Source organism: Artibeus jamaicensis, unplaced genomic scaffold (assembly GCF_021234435.1).
Source record: "Artibeus jamaicensis isolate MK-2021 breed Jamaican fruit bat unplaced genomic scaffold, CSHL_Jam_final scaffold_916, whole genome shotgun sequence".
Classification (NCBI taxonomy): Eukaryota; Metazoa; Chordata; class Mammalia; order Chiroptera; family Phyllostomidae; genus Artibeus; species Artibeus jamaicensis.
Genome location: NW_026522059.1, coordinates 67,443,757 through 67,461,018, shown reverse-complemented (window position 1 = coordinate 67,461,018; position 17,262 = coordinate 67,443,757). Strand labels below are relative to the sequence as shown.

At 40.0% G+C, this 17,262-nt stretch overlaps 1 protein-coding gene across 1 annotated transcript in view; it reads right to left on the bottom strand.

Annotated features, from left to right (window-relative positions):
* CNBD1 (cyclic nucleotide binding domain containing 1) overlaps window positions 1–17,262 on the bottom strand; it is a 310,447-nt gene that overhangs the window by 255,816 nt on the left and 37,369 nt on the right. The window contains exons 2-3 of the mRNA XM_037141383.2: window positions 10,093–10,165; window positions 7,051–7,053 (exon numbers count right to left, since the gene is read on the bottom strand). Of these exons, the coding sequence (XP_036997278.2) occupies window positions 7,051–7,053; window positions 10,093–10,165 (76 nt within the window). The remainder of the gene's footprint in view (window positions 1–7,050; window positions 7,054–10,092; window positions 10,166–17,262) is intronic.

Sequence of the window (17,262 nt, the reverse complement as noted above, 5' to 3'; positions counted from 1 at the left end):
TCCTAGGTACCCGTCACAAATTAATGGGTCAAAAAATTATGGTACATATACACAATGTAATTCTATGCAGCAGAAAGAAAGAAGGAGCTCCTACCCTTTGCAACAGCATGGATGGAACTGGAAAGCATTATGCTAAATGAAATAAGCCAGGTGTCGAAAGACAAATACCATATGATCTCACCTTTATTGGGAAGCTAAACAACAGAACAAGCAAGCAAGCAAAATAAAAAATAAAGACACTAAAATAGAGAAGAGGGGTCAGTGACCAGAGGGGAGAAGAGAGAGAATTTCAGGGGAAAAAAAGGGAAGGATTTACAGGAATTAGTATAAAGGACACATGGACAAAAACTAATGAGGGTGGAAATGGGAGGGATGTGTGGACCACTGGGGAGGTGGGCTGGGACTGGAGTAAAAGACAGAAAACTGTACTTGAACAACAATTAAATAAATTTTTTTTAAAAATTAAACATTTTTTAAAAGTAACTAAAAACTTAGCAATTTTCCTATTTCATATAATTGGAAAGCAGAAGACATAGGGTGTAAATGAAAACTAAATGGATTTCAAAACCCCATTCTCTTACCTTTTGGATATATATGGCCCCATCCCAAATAATAAAAAGCATTAGTTTTTATTTTGTGCCGGACACTATTCTAGGTAATTTACATGTATCAGATCATTTCATCTTTATTCAACTATATTATCTAATATTCCTATTTTCCCAGTTTTGCAGACAAATAAACTGAGGCTCAATGAAGAACAAAAGTGTGGCTCAAGGTCACACAGCTGGGAAATAACAGTGCCAGGATTCAAACCAAGCAACCTGACTCCAGATAGCAGGTACAGAATTTTTTATGTGAAGCTGAAAATCACTGGGAGTGAGGAGGCAAGAGTGCGGGAGAAAAATTATTCTGGGGAGAAATGTGAAGGATATCAAAAAAGCAATCCCTTCTCACTTTCTCTGAGAAAAAAGTAATGGGCAGATGAATGAGAATATAGAAATAACTTGAAATGGTTAAGAGGATGTGATACAGAAATATGTTAAAGTGGAGAAAGCCACTTTAGGGTAAAGTGGAATAGCCACTTAGGGTATTTTCTCAGCAGTCCCATGAAAGACTAGGCAAAAGCCTGTCTCTGTGAAGAAAGGTGCGATGGTGGAGGGACACTGATGAATACAGAAGAAACTGACTAGTTTAATAATTTCAAAAATCCAAGTTGGGCAAAGGAGTTGGCAAAAAAAGAAGTGATTTTTTTTTTGGCTGTGTTTTTTAAATTTTTTATTTAGGTATTTTTTGACATTTAAAAAATATTTTTTTATTTATTTTTAGAGAAGGAGAACGAGGGGGAGAGAGAAACATCATTGTGTAACTACACATTGCCTCTAGCGTGCCCCCGACCAGGGACCTGACCTGCAACCCAGGCGTGTAACCTGACTGGGAATTGAACTGGTGACCCTTTGGTTCACAGTCTGGCCTTCAATTCACTGAGCCACACCAGCCAGGGCTTCGTTTTTTAATTGGATTATTCACTTTCCTATAACAATAAAGACAGAACTCAACAGAATTTCAGGAGTCTTTTTTAATATATTATGTAGTACTCCTTTATTAAGTGCATCTTTTGCAGATATTTCCTCCCCCTTTGTCTTGCTTGTCTTTTCATTTTCTTGACAGTATCTTTCCTAGAGCCAAAGTTTTTATTAATTTTTATTTAGTTATTTTTCAAGTGCACTTTTCTGTTTATTTCTCCCATCCCACCCACCCTTCCCCCATGCACCCCACCTCCCTCCCATTTGCACCCCCCTAAGTTATTGTCCTTGTGTCCTTTATACTGACTGGTTCCTCTAAATCCCTCCCCTTTTATCCCCTTAAATTCCTTTCCCTGAGTTTCAAGATGGCGGTGGACTAGGACGGAGCAGTTACCAGTTCCTAGTACAAAAGAGACAGAAACATATCCGATTGGAGGAGGTGAGGCCAGCAAGCCAGCAGTTGCCAAGCATATATGAAAATAAGAGACCAGAAACCTCATCGGTCAGGGAGGAACCAGACGGTAGGGAGACAGCAGCGGTACAGTAGTCTCTGGGACGGAGCAGGGAGAAACAGCCCGTGCAGGGTAGGGGAACCAGCGCCCTGTGGCGAGAGCCCAAGGGCTCCTGGGACAGCCTTCAGCGCCCGGAGGGCTCCCTCCCTGGGATTTTTCTGCCGGGCAGGCCGAGTGGCCCAGGCAAAGAGGTGTGGAAGAAATTTCAGCCTGCGCGCAATTTGGGGAACTAGTCGCTCCACACGCAGTGTGTCTGGGCAAGTGCCTGAGGGCGCCTAGGCCAATGTTCAGCACCCAGAAAGCTCCCTCCCTAGGATTTTTGGGCCCGGACCGGCCAAGAGACCCAGCCAGAGGGGAGCAGAGGAGATTTCAGCCTGCACACAGTTCTGGGTCCAGGGCCCAGCGTGGTGCTGCTACATCCCTAGGGGTTTTTTTTTTTTTTGGCCGGAGGTTGGCCAGGGGACCCAGACAAACACAGGAGCAGAAGGGATACACACCACACAGCGTGCCATGAGGAGCGCACAGAGTTTCTAGGTCGGCGCCCAGTCCTCAGATCGGCTCCCGGGTTCCAGTCTACCCCCCTCAGACAATCTGGAAGCCCCCGGCGCTGAGGGGTCCTGGGAAAAGAGCTGAGACACTCAAACCCCCCCCCCTTTCTGGCCAAGCAAGGTGGGGGGCCAGGAGAGACTTCTTTGATAGAGTTTACAGAGAGGGTGCGGAGGACAAAGGGCCCCAACCAAAGACTCTGTGGTTGCCAGCCCAGGAGAACTCAGAGGTGCAGCCTGGGGCTCTGAATCCAGTAGACACGGCAGCCTGGTCTGCTTCACACCCAGCTTGGCAGCAAACCCAGGATTGGGCAGAGGGTCTGGGGCTTCCCAACTGAACGGGGGCAGGCCTGTGCTCAATCCTGAGGGAACCAGGCAACTAGGCCAGTGCAGGTGCCTGCAAACACAGCAAACCAGACTATGGCAGTAACCCCTGGGAGGGGAGCGCTAGGAGAAAGTCCTAGTTCCCCATTGTAGGGAGCTGGAGGAGAGGCACCAAGTGTCTGGATCCAGAGAGGGGCTGGCTGAAAAAATCACAACAATTGACCCTCAGCCAACTGCAACCAGAAAAACCGGTTCGGCTAGTTGGAAGCCAACAAGTGACATTGCCTTTTCTGAGGTTGTTTTTGAGAGATTATTTTTGTTTGTGCGTTTTTTGTTTTTGGGGGTTTTTTTATTTTATTTTTATTCTTTCTTTTTTTTTTTTTTTACCTTTCTTCCTTCTCCATTCCTTTTCTTTATCTTTTTGCTTTTTTAAAGTAATCTGTCATTTCTTTTAAACTATATTACGGTTTCATCTTTCCATACCTTTGTCCTCTTTTCCTGGATTTTCTGTTTTATTTCTTTTTCTGTTCTTTCTAAACTTATTGCTCTTTCTTCCATTCCCCTACCATTTTTTTCTTTCTTCCTTTTATTTCTTTCCTTATCATTTCTTTCTTTTATCCACAAGAGTCAGAATCAACTTGAAAATATGAAAAGACCAGAGCTGGACCCATAGAAGAGGCCTCCCAATAGTAGAGTCAGAGAGACAAATTGCACATTGTTGTAGGAGAGAAGCCACAAGTTGCTGCATATTTGAGTAGGTGGAAGCAGAGAACAACAGGATAACCAAAAGAGGCTGCACCATTGAAATTCACAGGCATTCCACCACAAAAGTTCATACCATAAACCCACGGTGTCAAAACAGATTAATCTAAGAAGCTGAGGCTAACAAGAAGAGTCTCACAAACAATGGGAAGACAAAGAAACAATCCCCAAATGAAAGGAAAGGAGGAATCCTCAAAAAGAATGTTAGATGAAATAGAGGCATGTCAACTATCAGATACTGAATTCAAAGCACTGGTTATCAGGAAGTTCAAAGAGCTCACAATCAGCTACCAGAAACTACAGGGAAGCTACAATGATCTCACTGTGAACTATATCAACATGAAAAAGGAAATGGAAATTATTAGCAAGGGCCAAGAGGAAATGAAGAATACAATTTCTGAATTAAAAAACACAGTGGAAAGCATTAAAAATAGGGTGGATGAAACAGAAGATCGGATTAGTGAATTGGAGGACAAAGTAGAAAGCATCTCACAGAAAGAACAGGAAAGGGAAAAGAGGCTCAGAAAGAATGAAGAGGGATTAAGAGAAATGCAAGACAATACGAAACGTAATAATATCCAAATAATAGGAATACCAGAAGGAGAAGAAGAAGAACAAGGGATAGAAAACATATTTGAAAGAGTAATGAGAGAAAATTTCCCTAATTTGACAAAAGAAAAAGTCACACAAATCCAGGAATCACAGAGAGTCCCATTCAAGAGGAACCCAAAGAGGCCCACTTCCCGACACATCATCATTAAAATGGCAAAATTCCAAGACAAAGAGAGAATCTTAAAGGCAGCAAGGGAGAAAAAAGAAATAACATACAAGGGCGTCCCAATAAGGTTAGCCACTGACTTCTCAATGGAAACACTCCAAGCAAGAAGAGATTGGCAAGAAATATTCCAAGTAATGAGAAACAGAGGCCTACAACCAAGGCTACTTTACCCAGCAAGGCTCTCAATCAAGATAGAAGGCCAAATAAAGAGTTTCCAAGACAAAAGAAGTCTAAAAGAATTTGCTGCCACCAGGCCAGCTCTACAAGAAATACTAAAAGGTCTGCTTTAAGGAAAGAAAGGAAAAGAGACAGACAGAGAGGAACACAGGTACAAAAATGACAATGAATAAGTACCTATCAATAATAACCTTAAACGTAAATGGATTAAATGCTCCAATCAAAAGACACACAATAGCGTCATGGATAAGAAAGTATGACCCACACATATGCTGCCTACAAGAGACCCACCTCATGACAAAAGACCATCACAGACTAAAAGTGAAAGGATGGAAACAAATTTTCCAAGCAAACGGACAAGAAAAAAAAGCTGGGGTAGCAATTCTCATATCAGACAAAATAGACCTCAAAAAAAGAGCCATAAAGAGTGACCCAGAAGGTCACTTCATAATACTCAAGGGAAGAATCCACCAAGAAGACATTAACATCATAAATATATATGCACCCAACATAGGAGCACCAAAATATATAAGGAAAATCTTAGAGGAATTCAAGAAAGATATAGACAGCAACACAATTATAGTGGGGGATTTTAACACCCCACTATCAAAAATGGACAAATCCTCCAAACAAAATATCAACAAAGACTTTGTAACCCACTGTTTTGCCAAATTCATTAATTAGTTCGAGCAGTTTTTGGGTAGAGTCTATAGGACTTTCCATGTACACTATCATGTCATCTCCAAACAGTGACGGTTTTGTTTCCTCCTTTCCTCTTTGGATGCCTTTTATTTCCTTTTCTTGCCTGATTGCTGTGGCTAAATCTTCCAATACTATATTGAATAGAAGTGGTGAAAGTAGACATCCTTGTCTTGTCCCTGATCTTAGTGGAAAAGATTTTAGTTTTTTCCCATTGAGTGTGATGTTGGCTCTAGGTCTCTCACATATGCCCTTTATTATATTGAGGAATGCTCCCTCTAACCCCACTCTGCTGAGTGTTTTTATCATAAATGAGTGTTGTACCTTATCAAAATCTTTTTCTGCATCTATTGATATGATCATGTGGTTTTTGTCTTTGCTTTTGGTTATGTGATGATTTACTGATTTGCAAATATTGAACCATCCTTACATCCCTGGGATGAATCCCACTTGGTCATGGTGTATGATCTTTTTGATATATTGTTGGATGCAATTTGCCAATATTTTGTTGAGGATTTTAGTTTCTATATTCATCAGTAATATTGGCCTTAGGTTTTCCTTCTTTGTTATGTCTTTATCTTGTTTTGGGATTAGGATGGTGCTGGGTTCATAAAAAGAATCTGGGAGTCTTCCATCCTTCTGGATTTTTTGGAATAGTCTGTGGAGTATAGGGGTTAGCTCCTCCTTAAATGCTTTGTAGAATTCTCCTGTGAAACCATCTGGTCCAGGGCTTTTGTGTGATGGGAGGTTTTTGATTACTTCTTTAATTTCTTTTGCTGTTATTGGTGTGTTCAGATTTTCTTTTTCACTGAGTTTTGGAAGATTGTATTTTTCTAGAAATGTGTCCATTTCCCCTAGGTTTTCAAATTTCTTGGCATACAGTTCTTTATAGTAATTTCTTACAATCTTTTCTATTTCTGTGGTATCAATTGTAATCTCTCCTCTTTCATTTCTGATTGTGTTTATTTGTGTCCTATCCTTTTCTTGATGAGCCTACTTAAAGGCTTGTCTATTTTGTTTATCTTCTCAAAGAACCAACTCCTGGATTCATTGATCCTTAGAATTGTGCTTTTAGTGTCTATGTCATTTAATTCTTCTCTGATCTTGGTTATTTCCTTCCTTCTGCTTGCTCTGGGCTGTCCTTGTTGTTGTTACTCGAGTTCTTGCAGGCATAGGTCTAGGTTGTTTTTTTGAAATGTTTCTATCTTCTTTAGGTAGGCCTGTATTGCTATAAAAGTTGTTTAATAGCATATCATTCAGTCTCCATGATTTCACATGCTTTGGGTTTTTTCCTTTGGGGTTGGTTTCCAATTTCAGTCCTTTGTGGTCAGAGAAGATGCTTGGTAAGATTTCAATTTTCTTGAATTTTTTGAGGCTCGTTTTGTGTCCTATCATGTGGTCTATCTTTGAAAATGTTCCATGTACATTTGAAAAGAATGTGTATTTAGTTTCTCTGGGAGGAAGGGTTCTATATATATATCAGTTCAGTCCATTTCATCTAGGGTGTTGTTTAATGCTGCAATATCTTTGTTGATATTTTGTTTGGAAGATCTGTCCATTTTTGACAGTGGGGTGTTAAAATCCCCCACTATAATTGTGTTGCTGTTAATATCTTTCTTAAAGTCCTCTAAGATTTTCTTGATATATTTGGGTGCCCTTATGTTTGGTGCATATAATTATGATGTTAATGTCTTCTTGGTGGAGTCTTCTCTTGAGTATTATGAAGTGACCTTCTGGGTCTCTCTTTATGGCCCTTTTTTTGAAATCTATTTTGTCCGATATGAGGATTGCTACCCCAGCTTTTTTTTCTTGTCTGTTTGCTTGGAAAATTTGTTTCCATCCTTTCACTTTTAGTCTGTGATGGTCTTTTCTTCTGAGGTGGGTCTCTTGCAGGCAGCATATGTGTGGGTCATGCTTTCTTATCCATTGAGCTATTCTGTGTCTTTTGATTGGAGAATTTAATCCATTTACGTTTAAGGTTATTATTGATAGGTACTTATTCATTGCCATTTTTGTATGTGTGTTCCTCTCTGTCTCCCTCTTTTCCTTTCTTTCCTTAAAGCAGTCCTTTTAGTATTTCTTGTAGAGCTGGTTTGGTGGGGGTGTATTCTTTTAGTCTTCTTTTGTCTTGGAAGCTCTTTATTTGGCCTTCTGTCTTGATTGAGAGCCTTGCTGGATAAAGTAGCCTTTGTTGCAGGCCTCTGGTTCTCATTACTTGGAATATTTCTTGACATTTTCTTCTTGCTTGGAGTGTTTCCATTGAGAAGTCAGCAGCTAACCTCATTGGGGCTCCCTTGTAGGTTACTTCTTTTTTCTCCCTTGCTGCCTTTAAGATTCTCTTTTTGTCTTGGAATTTTGCCATTTTAATGATGATGTGTCGGGAAGTGGGCCTCTTTGGGTTCCTCTTGGTTGGGACTCTCTGTGATTCCTGGATTTGTGAGACTTTTTCTCTCATCAAATTAGGGAAATTTTCTCTCATTACTCGTTCAAATACATTTTCTATCCCTTGTTCTTCTTCTTCTCCTTCTGGTATTCCTATCATTCGGATATTATTACGTTTCATACTGTCTTGCATTTCTCTTAATCCCTCTTCATTCTTTCTGAGCCTCTTTTCATTTTCTTGCTCTTTCTGTGAGATGCTTTCTACTTTGTCCTCCAACTCGCTAATCCGATCTTCTGTGTCATCAATTCTACTTTTAATACTTTCTATCGTGTTCTTCTATTTGGAAATTGTATTCTTCATTTTGTCTTGTCCCTTGCTAATAGTTTCCATTTCCTTTTTCATGTTAATATAGTTTGGGATGAGATCATTGTAGCTCCCCCATAGTTTCTGGTAGCTCATTGTGAGCTCTTTGAACTTTGTAATAACCAGTGCTTTTAATTCAATATCTGATAATTGTCTAGCCTCTATTTCATCTAACATTTTTTCTGAAGTTGCTGCTTTTTCTTTCTTTTGGGGATTGTTTGTTTGTCTTCCTATTGTTTGAGACTCTCCTTATTAGTCTCCACTTCTAAATTGATCTGTTCTGACTCCTTGGGTTTATAGTGTGAAGTTCTGTTGTATAATACCTGTGAATTTCAGTGGTGCAGACACCTTCAGGTATCTTGATGTTCTCTGTCTCCACCTACTCCTGCGCTGGTCTTAGCACTTATCCCTGAGATGGTCACCTGCCACTGCTGAGTTTCCTGGCTCCCATAGCTGACTCCCCAGCATCCAGTCCTGTCACTATGGCAGCAGCGCAGGGACTGAGCATGTCCCAACTCCCGTAGCTGACTCTACCACTGTCTGGTGTTTAAGCGTTGGTCACAATCTCTGGTCTTTGAATTTCATAAATGCTGGGTAACCGGTGGTTAATTGCATTGTTTGTCTATAGATCTGCCAGTATTTTCACCCATGAGTATGGGAGCTAGAATCTGCTCCATCCTACTCCATCGCCATCTTCCCAGCGTCCCCGAAAAAAGTGATTTTTAAAGTTATATCTCCAAGTATAATATGTATTAGGAATCCTGACCTTTGAACCATGATATTTTACAGTTCTTTGGCTTATTTATATTTCATCTACTCATTACCTGTGAATCCAGGATTTGTGTTTTAAATTATTCTATTTTGTTTTGGGTGGCAGATTGTATCCAGAGACTGATTTTGTGTTGCCAGCAGTTGATTTTTGATTTATCACAGACTTGCTGTAGGAATTGGAATAATTTCATAAGCCAATATTATACAAGGTAATATCTTAGCCAGTTCAGAAATAGGATAGTTCGAACAAATGGCAGATTATTTACACTTGTACCAGGTAAAAGGATACAAAAGGAATAAAATCCAAATTTAACAATGGTGGACCTCTTAATAGGAGTTGGTTTCTCAGAGAGCCAACTTTACCTGATTTTCAGCTGCCAGCTCCAAAATCAAAGTCCCTTGTTGTTAGGGAATCAAGGTGCTGGTCTTGGAGGGCAGGGTGGCTATTCTCAGAGTTATCGTTTCAGAACTGGTGCATGGTGGAAAACCAGAGCCACCCAAAGACTTGCCTTGGCCAGGGCAGGAGTAAATATTTCAGGATTTTCAGAGAGCTGTTTAGTGCAGCAAAGTGTGCCTTTTTCATATAGAAACTCTCTAAAAGTCTTCGTGAACTCTCAGTGTTTAACCTAAAGGCCCTCTTCCCATAGTTACTTCTCTGTCTGGTCTTGTGGATAAACCCCCAGCTGGGCCTCTCAGCACCTGAGCCACTGGGTGCTTACCCACAACAACCAAGCAGGTGTTTATGTCCTGACATAACTTTACTTCTAAAAACAACCTTTCTTAATCTTTGCCATAAACAAATGGATTAAAACAATGTATTTTAAGTCATAAACAGGTGGATTTGAAATCATATCAAATACACAATACCTTCATATCTTTTTGCCCGATGACTGCTTTGTAAGTACTGGAAAGGACCCAACTAGGAGTAAGTCATGTTTGAGGCACAAGATATTGTTTCCCTAAAACATGATATATAAAAATGTATATATATGTGTGTGTGTACATGTACATATGTATGTTTATATATGTATATTTAATGTCTTAGGATGATAGCCTGTTTTATGTACATATACATGTTTGTGTGTGTATGGGTCCTGTCCCCTTAATCTGGATAAATAACACCAAGTTCACAAGTACTTTTATCTGTGTGGTAAATCCTGTATCTATGAGAGTCAACAATAGCTTATTATTATACTTTATTCATGAAAGAAACTTAATATTCACTTGAATAACAAAATAAACATGACTATCTTACCTGCTCTGTTGTCCACTCATGTGACATAATGCATTCAACTGACCATAATCAATATGCTTAGACACTTTCAACCCTACAAAAAATTCAATTAAAAATGTGAGCAATTTTGTGCAATCTTATTAACCAAGTTCATAGAGTTTAATTGAAAACATCCATCATAGTAAAAGAATTCTGTGACTATAATATGAGGTTTTAACAGTCTTTGAAGCACAAACAGAATTGAATAGAGTGATTAAAATAAGGAAAGAATTTCATGTTTTTCATTGATGTTCTATTTGGTCTGGCATTATTTGTTTGTTTAATTCCAGTAAATTCTTGAGTTTATGTGTCATATAATGTCACTTCTCTGGAAGTAAGCCTTTGAGAATCCCCATCCTACACCTTTAGAATGTGAACTAGTTCCAGAACTCCAGACATGACAGTCCAAAAAAGTCTTTATGGTCTCTGTCTCTGTCCCTGTCTCTGACTCTGACTCTGTCTCTCTTTCTCTGCAAAACTGGTCTTTCTTATTTAATCCTTTGCAGGTCCCCACCTTTGATTAGCCCCTTTCCAGAGCACCTTCAGGGTCTGAATTCAGTTTGCAATTCCTTGGGAAGTTCAAGGGTAAGCAAATCACACAAGATCTCATAAGAGCAGAAAGATAGTAACCATAACCATGAAGCAAACTGCCAAAAAACAAAAACTGACATCCTTTGGAGGAGATGGAGGAAAGACAGACTAGCGAGTACCATCAGCATCCTTAGGATGATTATAGAACTTTCCCTTATTCCAGGAGAGTGCATGTAGTGAGTAACCCCCCAAAACAGAAACATGCACAGAACTCATTCCTTTAGTGAAAAGGTATTGAGGAAATTAGTATTTTAATGCATTCCTAAAATGTTAAATTTTTTCATTTAAAGTGTATTTTATTGATTATGCTATTCAGTTGCCCCAGTTTTTTCTCCCCTTTATCCCCCTCCTCACTGCACTGCCCCCTGCCCCCTCCAGTATCCCTCCCCCTTAGTTCATGGCCATGGGTTGTTCATATAAATTCTTTGGTTTCTCCATTTTCTATACTATTCTTAACCTCCCCCTGTCTATTATGTGTCTACTTATTACACTTCTTATTCCCTACACCTTTTCTCCCCATTCTCTCACTTCCCCACCCCAGTAATAACCCTTCATCTGATCTACATTTCTGTGATTCTATTCCTGATGTAGTTGTTTGTTTAGCTTTTATTTTTTTTTAGGTTCAGTTGCTGATAGTTGTGAGTTTGTTGTCATTTTATTGTTCATAGTTTTTGATGTTCTTTTTCTTAGATAAGTCTCTTTAACATTTCATTTAATAAGGATCTGGTGATGATGAACTCTTTTAACTTGACCTTATCTGGGAAGCACTTTATCTGCCCTTCCATTCTAAATGATAACTTTGCTAGATAGAGTAATCTTGGATGTAGGTTTTTGCCTTTTATGACTTTAAGTACTTCTTTACAGCCTCTTCTTGCCTGTAAGCTTTCTTTTGAGAAATCAGCTGGTAAACTTATGGGGATTCCTTTGTAGGTGACTATCTCCTTTCCTCTTGCTGATTTTAAGATTCTCTTCTTATCTTTAATCTTGGATAATGTAATGATGATATGCCTTGGTGTGTTCCTCCTTTGGTCCAGTTTCTTTGGGACTGTGTGAGCTTCTTGGACTTCCTGGAATTCTATGTCCTTTGCCAGATTGGGGAAGTTTACCTTCATTATTTGTTCAAATGAGTTTTCAATTTCTTGCTCTTCCTCTTCTCCTTCCAGTACTCCAATGATTTAGATATTGGTGTGCTTAATGTTGTCCCATAGGTTCCTAATTTCTCTTTAATTTTGTGCATTCAGTATCTTCATTCTGTTCCAGTTGGATGTTTAGTTCTTCTTTTTGTTCCAAATCATTGATTCAAGTCTGTTTCCTTCCCTTCACTCTTGGTTACTGTATATTTTTCTTTATTTCACTTTGTGTATCCTTCATTTCTTCCTTCATTTTGCAACCAAGTTCAATCAATTCTGTGAGCATCCTGATTATGAGTGAAAATAACATCAGATAAGTTTCCCATTTCCTTGCCACTTAGTTCTTTTTCTGGTGTTTTGATCTGTTCTTTAATTTGGGCCATGTTTCTTTGTCTGTTAAATGGTAACAGGTTGAACCTTAGGTATTCCTCAGGGTGAGGCAACCATCTTTGTTTCCTTTTGGCACTATCTGTGAGGGAGGTATCAGAGAGGTGAAAGAGAATGCTACCTGCTCTGCTCTCATCCACTTTCCATCACTTCCCTCACTTCTGATAAGCAGATTGTGCCCTTTCAGGTACTGATTCCCAGGTGGGTGTATACATTTTAGGACCCTGTGGGCCTCTCCAATAAACTCTCTTATAAGGCTGGAAGTCCAAAGATTTTTTACAGCTAAGGGTTTTGAGTCTTTGGTTTCCTAGCTTAAACCCTCATTTTTGCAGTCTGTCTTGCTCCCCCATAATCCCTTCTGGCTTTTCTGCGTGCAAATGTGGGGTCAATCAGGTGGTGCACTGCCTTGTTTTGCCTAAGTCCTCTCTGATCTGGCTGCCTGTCACCACCATTCCTTCCAATCTGAATGAATGTTTATTTTTCTCCTTGGTTGTTGGACTTCATGCAAATGATTTCTTCACAGTTCTGGTTGTTCTTTGTTTTTAAATCGGCTGTTGTCCTTCTTTTGGTTGTGTGAAGAAGTGAACTGTTTCTGTTTATGCCTCCATCTTGGCCAGAAGCCCTTGGCCTAAAACTTTTAAAAATGTATTCATTGCTATGGTATCACAGCAGGTGGAAGCTGAGTCTACTTGCTCCTTTTCCTAATCCCAATTTTCAGCTGAACTTTTAGCAATCAACCTGAATAATCAACTGAATATTCTCTTATATAATGGTTTAAAGTCAACGAGTAAAAACGATACTTTGTAGACACTGGTAAAAGGGGTTTATAAGTAGAAGGAGAAAGACCCTGGGGGGTGACTTCTGTTGCAGTTGAGACCAGACAGAAATTGCATCTCTGGAGATAATCTCCCCCACTGGAACCAGAAGTCTTAGTTCCATGGTCACCAGCCCACATTAACAAAGACAGGATAAGTAGACTGACTGACTGCTTGTCTGTTAGGGGCAGTTTGGGGGATCCACTGAGACTGGAAGCATGCAGAGCTTCCATTGTTGCAGTGCCGACATGGAAACCTCAGGATAGGGGCTCAGACTGATAAAAAGACCAGGTTGTTAGACCCACGTCTTTCAGAGGCACCTACAGGCTGCAACTAGTAGTGACTTTGAGAGATATTTTGCTCCTTGAGGAGGTTTTATGTGAAGCCTCAGGCATGACTCAGTTGTGTGGTGTGGGTACTGCAGAGACTGGTAAGACAAATGGAAATACTGTTGGGCAAGGACCCCTTGTTTAGCCACTCTGCTGGCTGAGAGACCAGATTGAAATTGCAGTAGCAGAGCTCCCTCTCCTTAGAACCGTGGGACCATAATTCACCAATACAAATCCCCATAAATCCTCAATACACAGCAACCGAGATGGAAAGTGGAGGCTGTGGGGTCAATGGTGGTGAGAAGAAATGTGGTTCTACTACACCTTGGAAAATCAGAGATTGCAAGTTTAGCATGAAATACTCCTATGGTTTTGACTCCAGACTACACAGTGTACTATATGAGGTCAAAGTACAGGAGAAACCATAATACTGCAATAGGGCCTTGGAGGGCTAAAGACAGCAGTGGCATAAAGAAGATCTCTGGTTGTTGAGGAGGTGTGGGGCAGAAACCAAAACAGAGAACTTACTAGGTGACTTGAGAAAAAGAACTGGTTCCCCCTTCTCAAGAGTATGGGTGGTGCCCTGCTCCCCATTGTGAACCAGCTGTTTTTCCCCCATGGCTGCTGCTGCATAGGAGAGCCTAGCAGAATCTAAATTTTGGGGGGCTCATTCTGAACTTGTCCCAGCCATGTAAAGCCACACTGGGTCTTCAGATCCTTGCCCACTGAGATCAGCCAGAGAGATCAGAAATTTGTGCAATGAGGGGTTTTTGGACCCCGCCTGGCTCAGTTTATAGACGCCAGGTGCTGCACATAGCAGAGAGATCTGGACTATGTCTCCTGCAAGAGCAATTGGCTGGGAGTCAGGCAGGTGAGAATTGAACACCTAGGTTACTTTGAAATGAGGCAAACCACCCTCAGCCCACACTGCCATGGAAAAGAGGAGTGCCCACCCTCTTCCTACAAGGTTACAAGCACCACCCCAAAAGGGAAACTCTGAAGAATAGTCCTGCCAGGTCCCAGATTCCCCTGCTTAGTGTATTTACATTGGGGAAAAAATGAAACTCAGAATGAGGACCTAACAAGTGTGAGATTTCTGGAGGATATTGCCTGAGAATGGAACAGAGCTGAGCCTTTTACTGAAATTCTAGAATGAGACAGAGAACATAGCCCCCCCCTGCAGTCTGGTCTGGCTACAGCCCCAGTGGGAGGCTCTTTTGATCTACTCAATGTTAAGTCCAAAGCTGCTGAGCTCACTCCTGAAAAAGGGAAAGCTGGATGTATCCATCCTGAACTAGCAGTGAGTGCCCCTGAGGAAGCAAGTGCTGGAGTCACTGACAAAGACTTAAGGTGTTGGTTTTGAGTAAGGGCTACTCTCCTCCCCCTAAGTGCCCTACATACTGCACAACCAACAAAGTGGGAAACCTGCTAGCCTTATCCCAAGAGGCCTGGTATCATCATATAGTCTCTCAAGAGAAGGACCAATTAACCTCAGCATGTGGAAGAGCAGCTGAAAGGGTAAGACGAACCTTAGGACACCTTGGATCCCTTACAGAACTGCTACCAATTGGCCCCTTAAATGCACAAGCATGTCCAGTTATAGTGAGATAGTATTACACACAATGTCTGAAAGCAACCCGTATCTGAATCCCATCCAAGTAGACCCAGAACCTATAAAATCAGTGATGGGTTTCAACCCACACCAAAGCTAGAACCAATAAGGCACACAATCAGTACACCCAAAGGGAGATTCCTGTAGGCTCCAGGCCCTGCTGGGAATGACACCTCAACAAGGCACAGAAACTGCACAGCATCCCACATATGGACATAATGAGTTACTCTTATAGTTGCCTAGCATGAAGGGATAACTTTACTCACAAAGAGTGACCAGCACTTAAGACACAACTACAAAAAGGAGACACAGAACCCACAGGAAACACTCTAGGACCACAGAGTTCAGGTGTTCCAAACAATTATGCAACCAATCCCAGCAGCACACTTTTATCATAAAACAATCAAAGCAGGTATTTGGGAGACATAGCACACCTACCTAACACACAGAGATCAGTCAAATTGGGTAACAAAGGAAAATGTGCCAAGCAAAAGAACAAGATAAAACTCCACAAAAATAATTAAAATACATAGATGAAATAAAAGCAATACAAATACCAAATTCAGATTTAAAATAATGGTTCTAAGGATGCTTTAAGAATAAAATGGATGATTTCAGTGAAAATATAGAGATAATAAGCATTAAAAATGACATAGAAACCATAAATAAAAACCAGTCATAAATGAAGATTACAATATCTGAAATATAGAATTATCTAGAAAGAATCAAGAGTAAGTTAGACTAAGCAGATGAATCAACAAATAAGAGGACAAGATGACAGTATCCACCCAAAGAGAAAATGAAAGAAAGACAGAGAAACTTAAGAGAAACAAAGAATGTCTAAGGTTGCAATAACATCAAGTGTAACAACTTCCTCATCATATGAGTGCCAGAAGGAGATGAGTGTGAGAAAGGGATAGAGAACCTAACTGAAGAAATAATGTCAGAAAACTTCCCTACCCCGGTGAAGAAAAAGGGCACACAGTTCAGAAAGGACAGAATCTCAATCAAGATGAACCCAAAGAGACCCACACTAAGGCACATCATAATTAAATTGGCAAAGCTTGAAGACAAAGACACAATTTTAAAGCCAGCAGAAAAGTGACACTCAGTTAAATACAAGGAGGCTCCCATTAGAATCTCAGCTGATTTCTTAACACAAACACTACAGGCCAGAAGAGACTGGTGGGAAATGTTCAGAGTGGTGAGAGCTAAGAACAAGCAGTCTATATTGCTCTACCCAGCAAGGCCATCATTTAAAATCAAAGGACAAATAAAGAGCCTCCCAGACCAAAAAAAAAAAAAGGTTAAAGGAGTTCATTACCACCAGTCCAGCACTGCAAAAATGTTAAAAGACCTTCTTTAAGAAGAAGGAAAAATATGTAGAGAGAAAAACATAGGTAATGCACTGGCCAAAAAGTTTGTTTTTCTTGGCTGGAGGTGTGACTAGAGATGGGAGAGTCAAGAAAAATGAACATTTTTGACCAACACAATAGTTATGTTTATCTATATAGCTATATTTCTTATTATTATTAAAGAAGGTCCTTTGGCATGTCTTGCAGTGCTGGATTGGTGATAATAAATTCCTTTAACCTTTTTCTTTTTGGGTCTTGGAAGTTCCAGTCACTTTTTTTGAAAACATACAAGTATAATCACAAACTCTCATTGTCTATGGTTTTCTACCCAACTGTACCCTAAAATAAATCTTGGGAGAAAAAAGACTTCAGGCAGAACAGGAATAACTCAAGACAAAACTGCGAGATTGATAAGGTCTTTCTTGGAGGCCTTCCCACTTTGCACTTCAGAATCCTCCTTCCTTCCCCACTGCCCACCCTTCCTTATATCATAGAAGATGACATACTGGTCTCTAACAGCTGAAGGTGATTGCTCTGGGGGTTCTTCATGCACTTGTCCTTCCTGAATACCACTTACTTATCTGAATAAGAAAGACTATCTTTTCTCCTCACAAATGCAATGAAGTATTATATATTCTATTTCATTTCTACCTCTTAGAACCCTGGTATTTTCTTGCTTCTCTGACAAAAACTGTAAGGCAATTAATAGGTACCAATAAATTAATTTACCTTTCCCTGAAAAATTTTTTTCTCTTTTTACATAAGATGTCTCTAGTAGCACTTAATTGTCTTTAACTTCATTTGAAACAATTTTGTTAGATTGTATTGTGACAGCTGTCATATCAGCATGCATTTAAAAAACTTAAAATTGGTGAATTTTTGTGTAGTCATTTTAATATTGAAGATGGAAGAAAATAAACAACATTTTTGGTA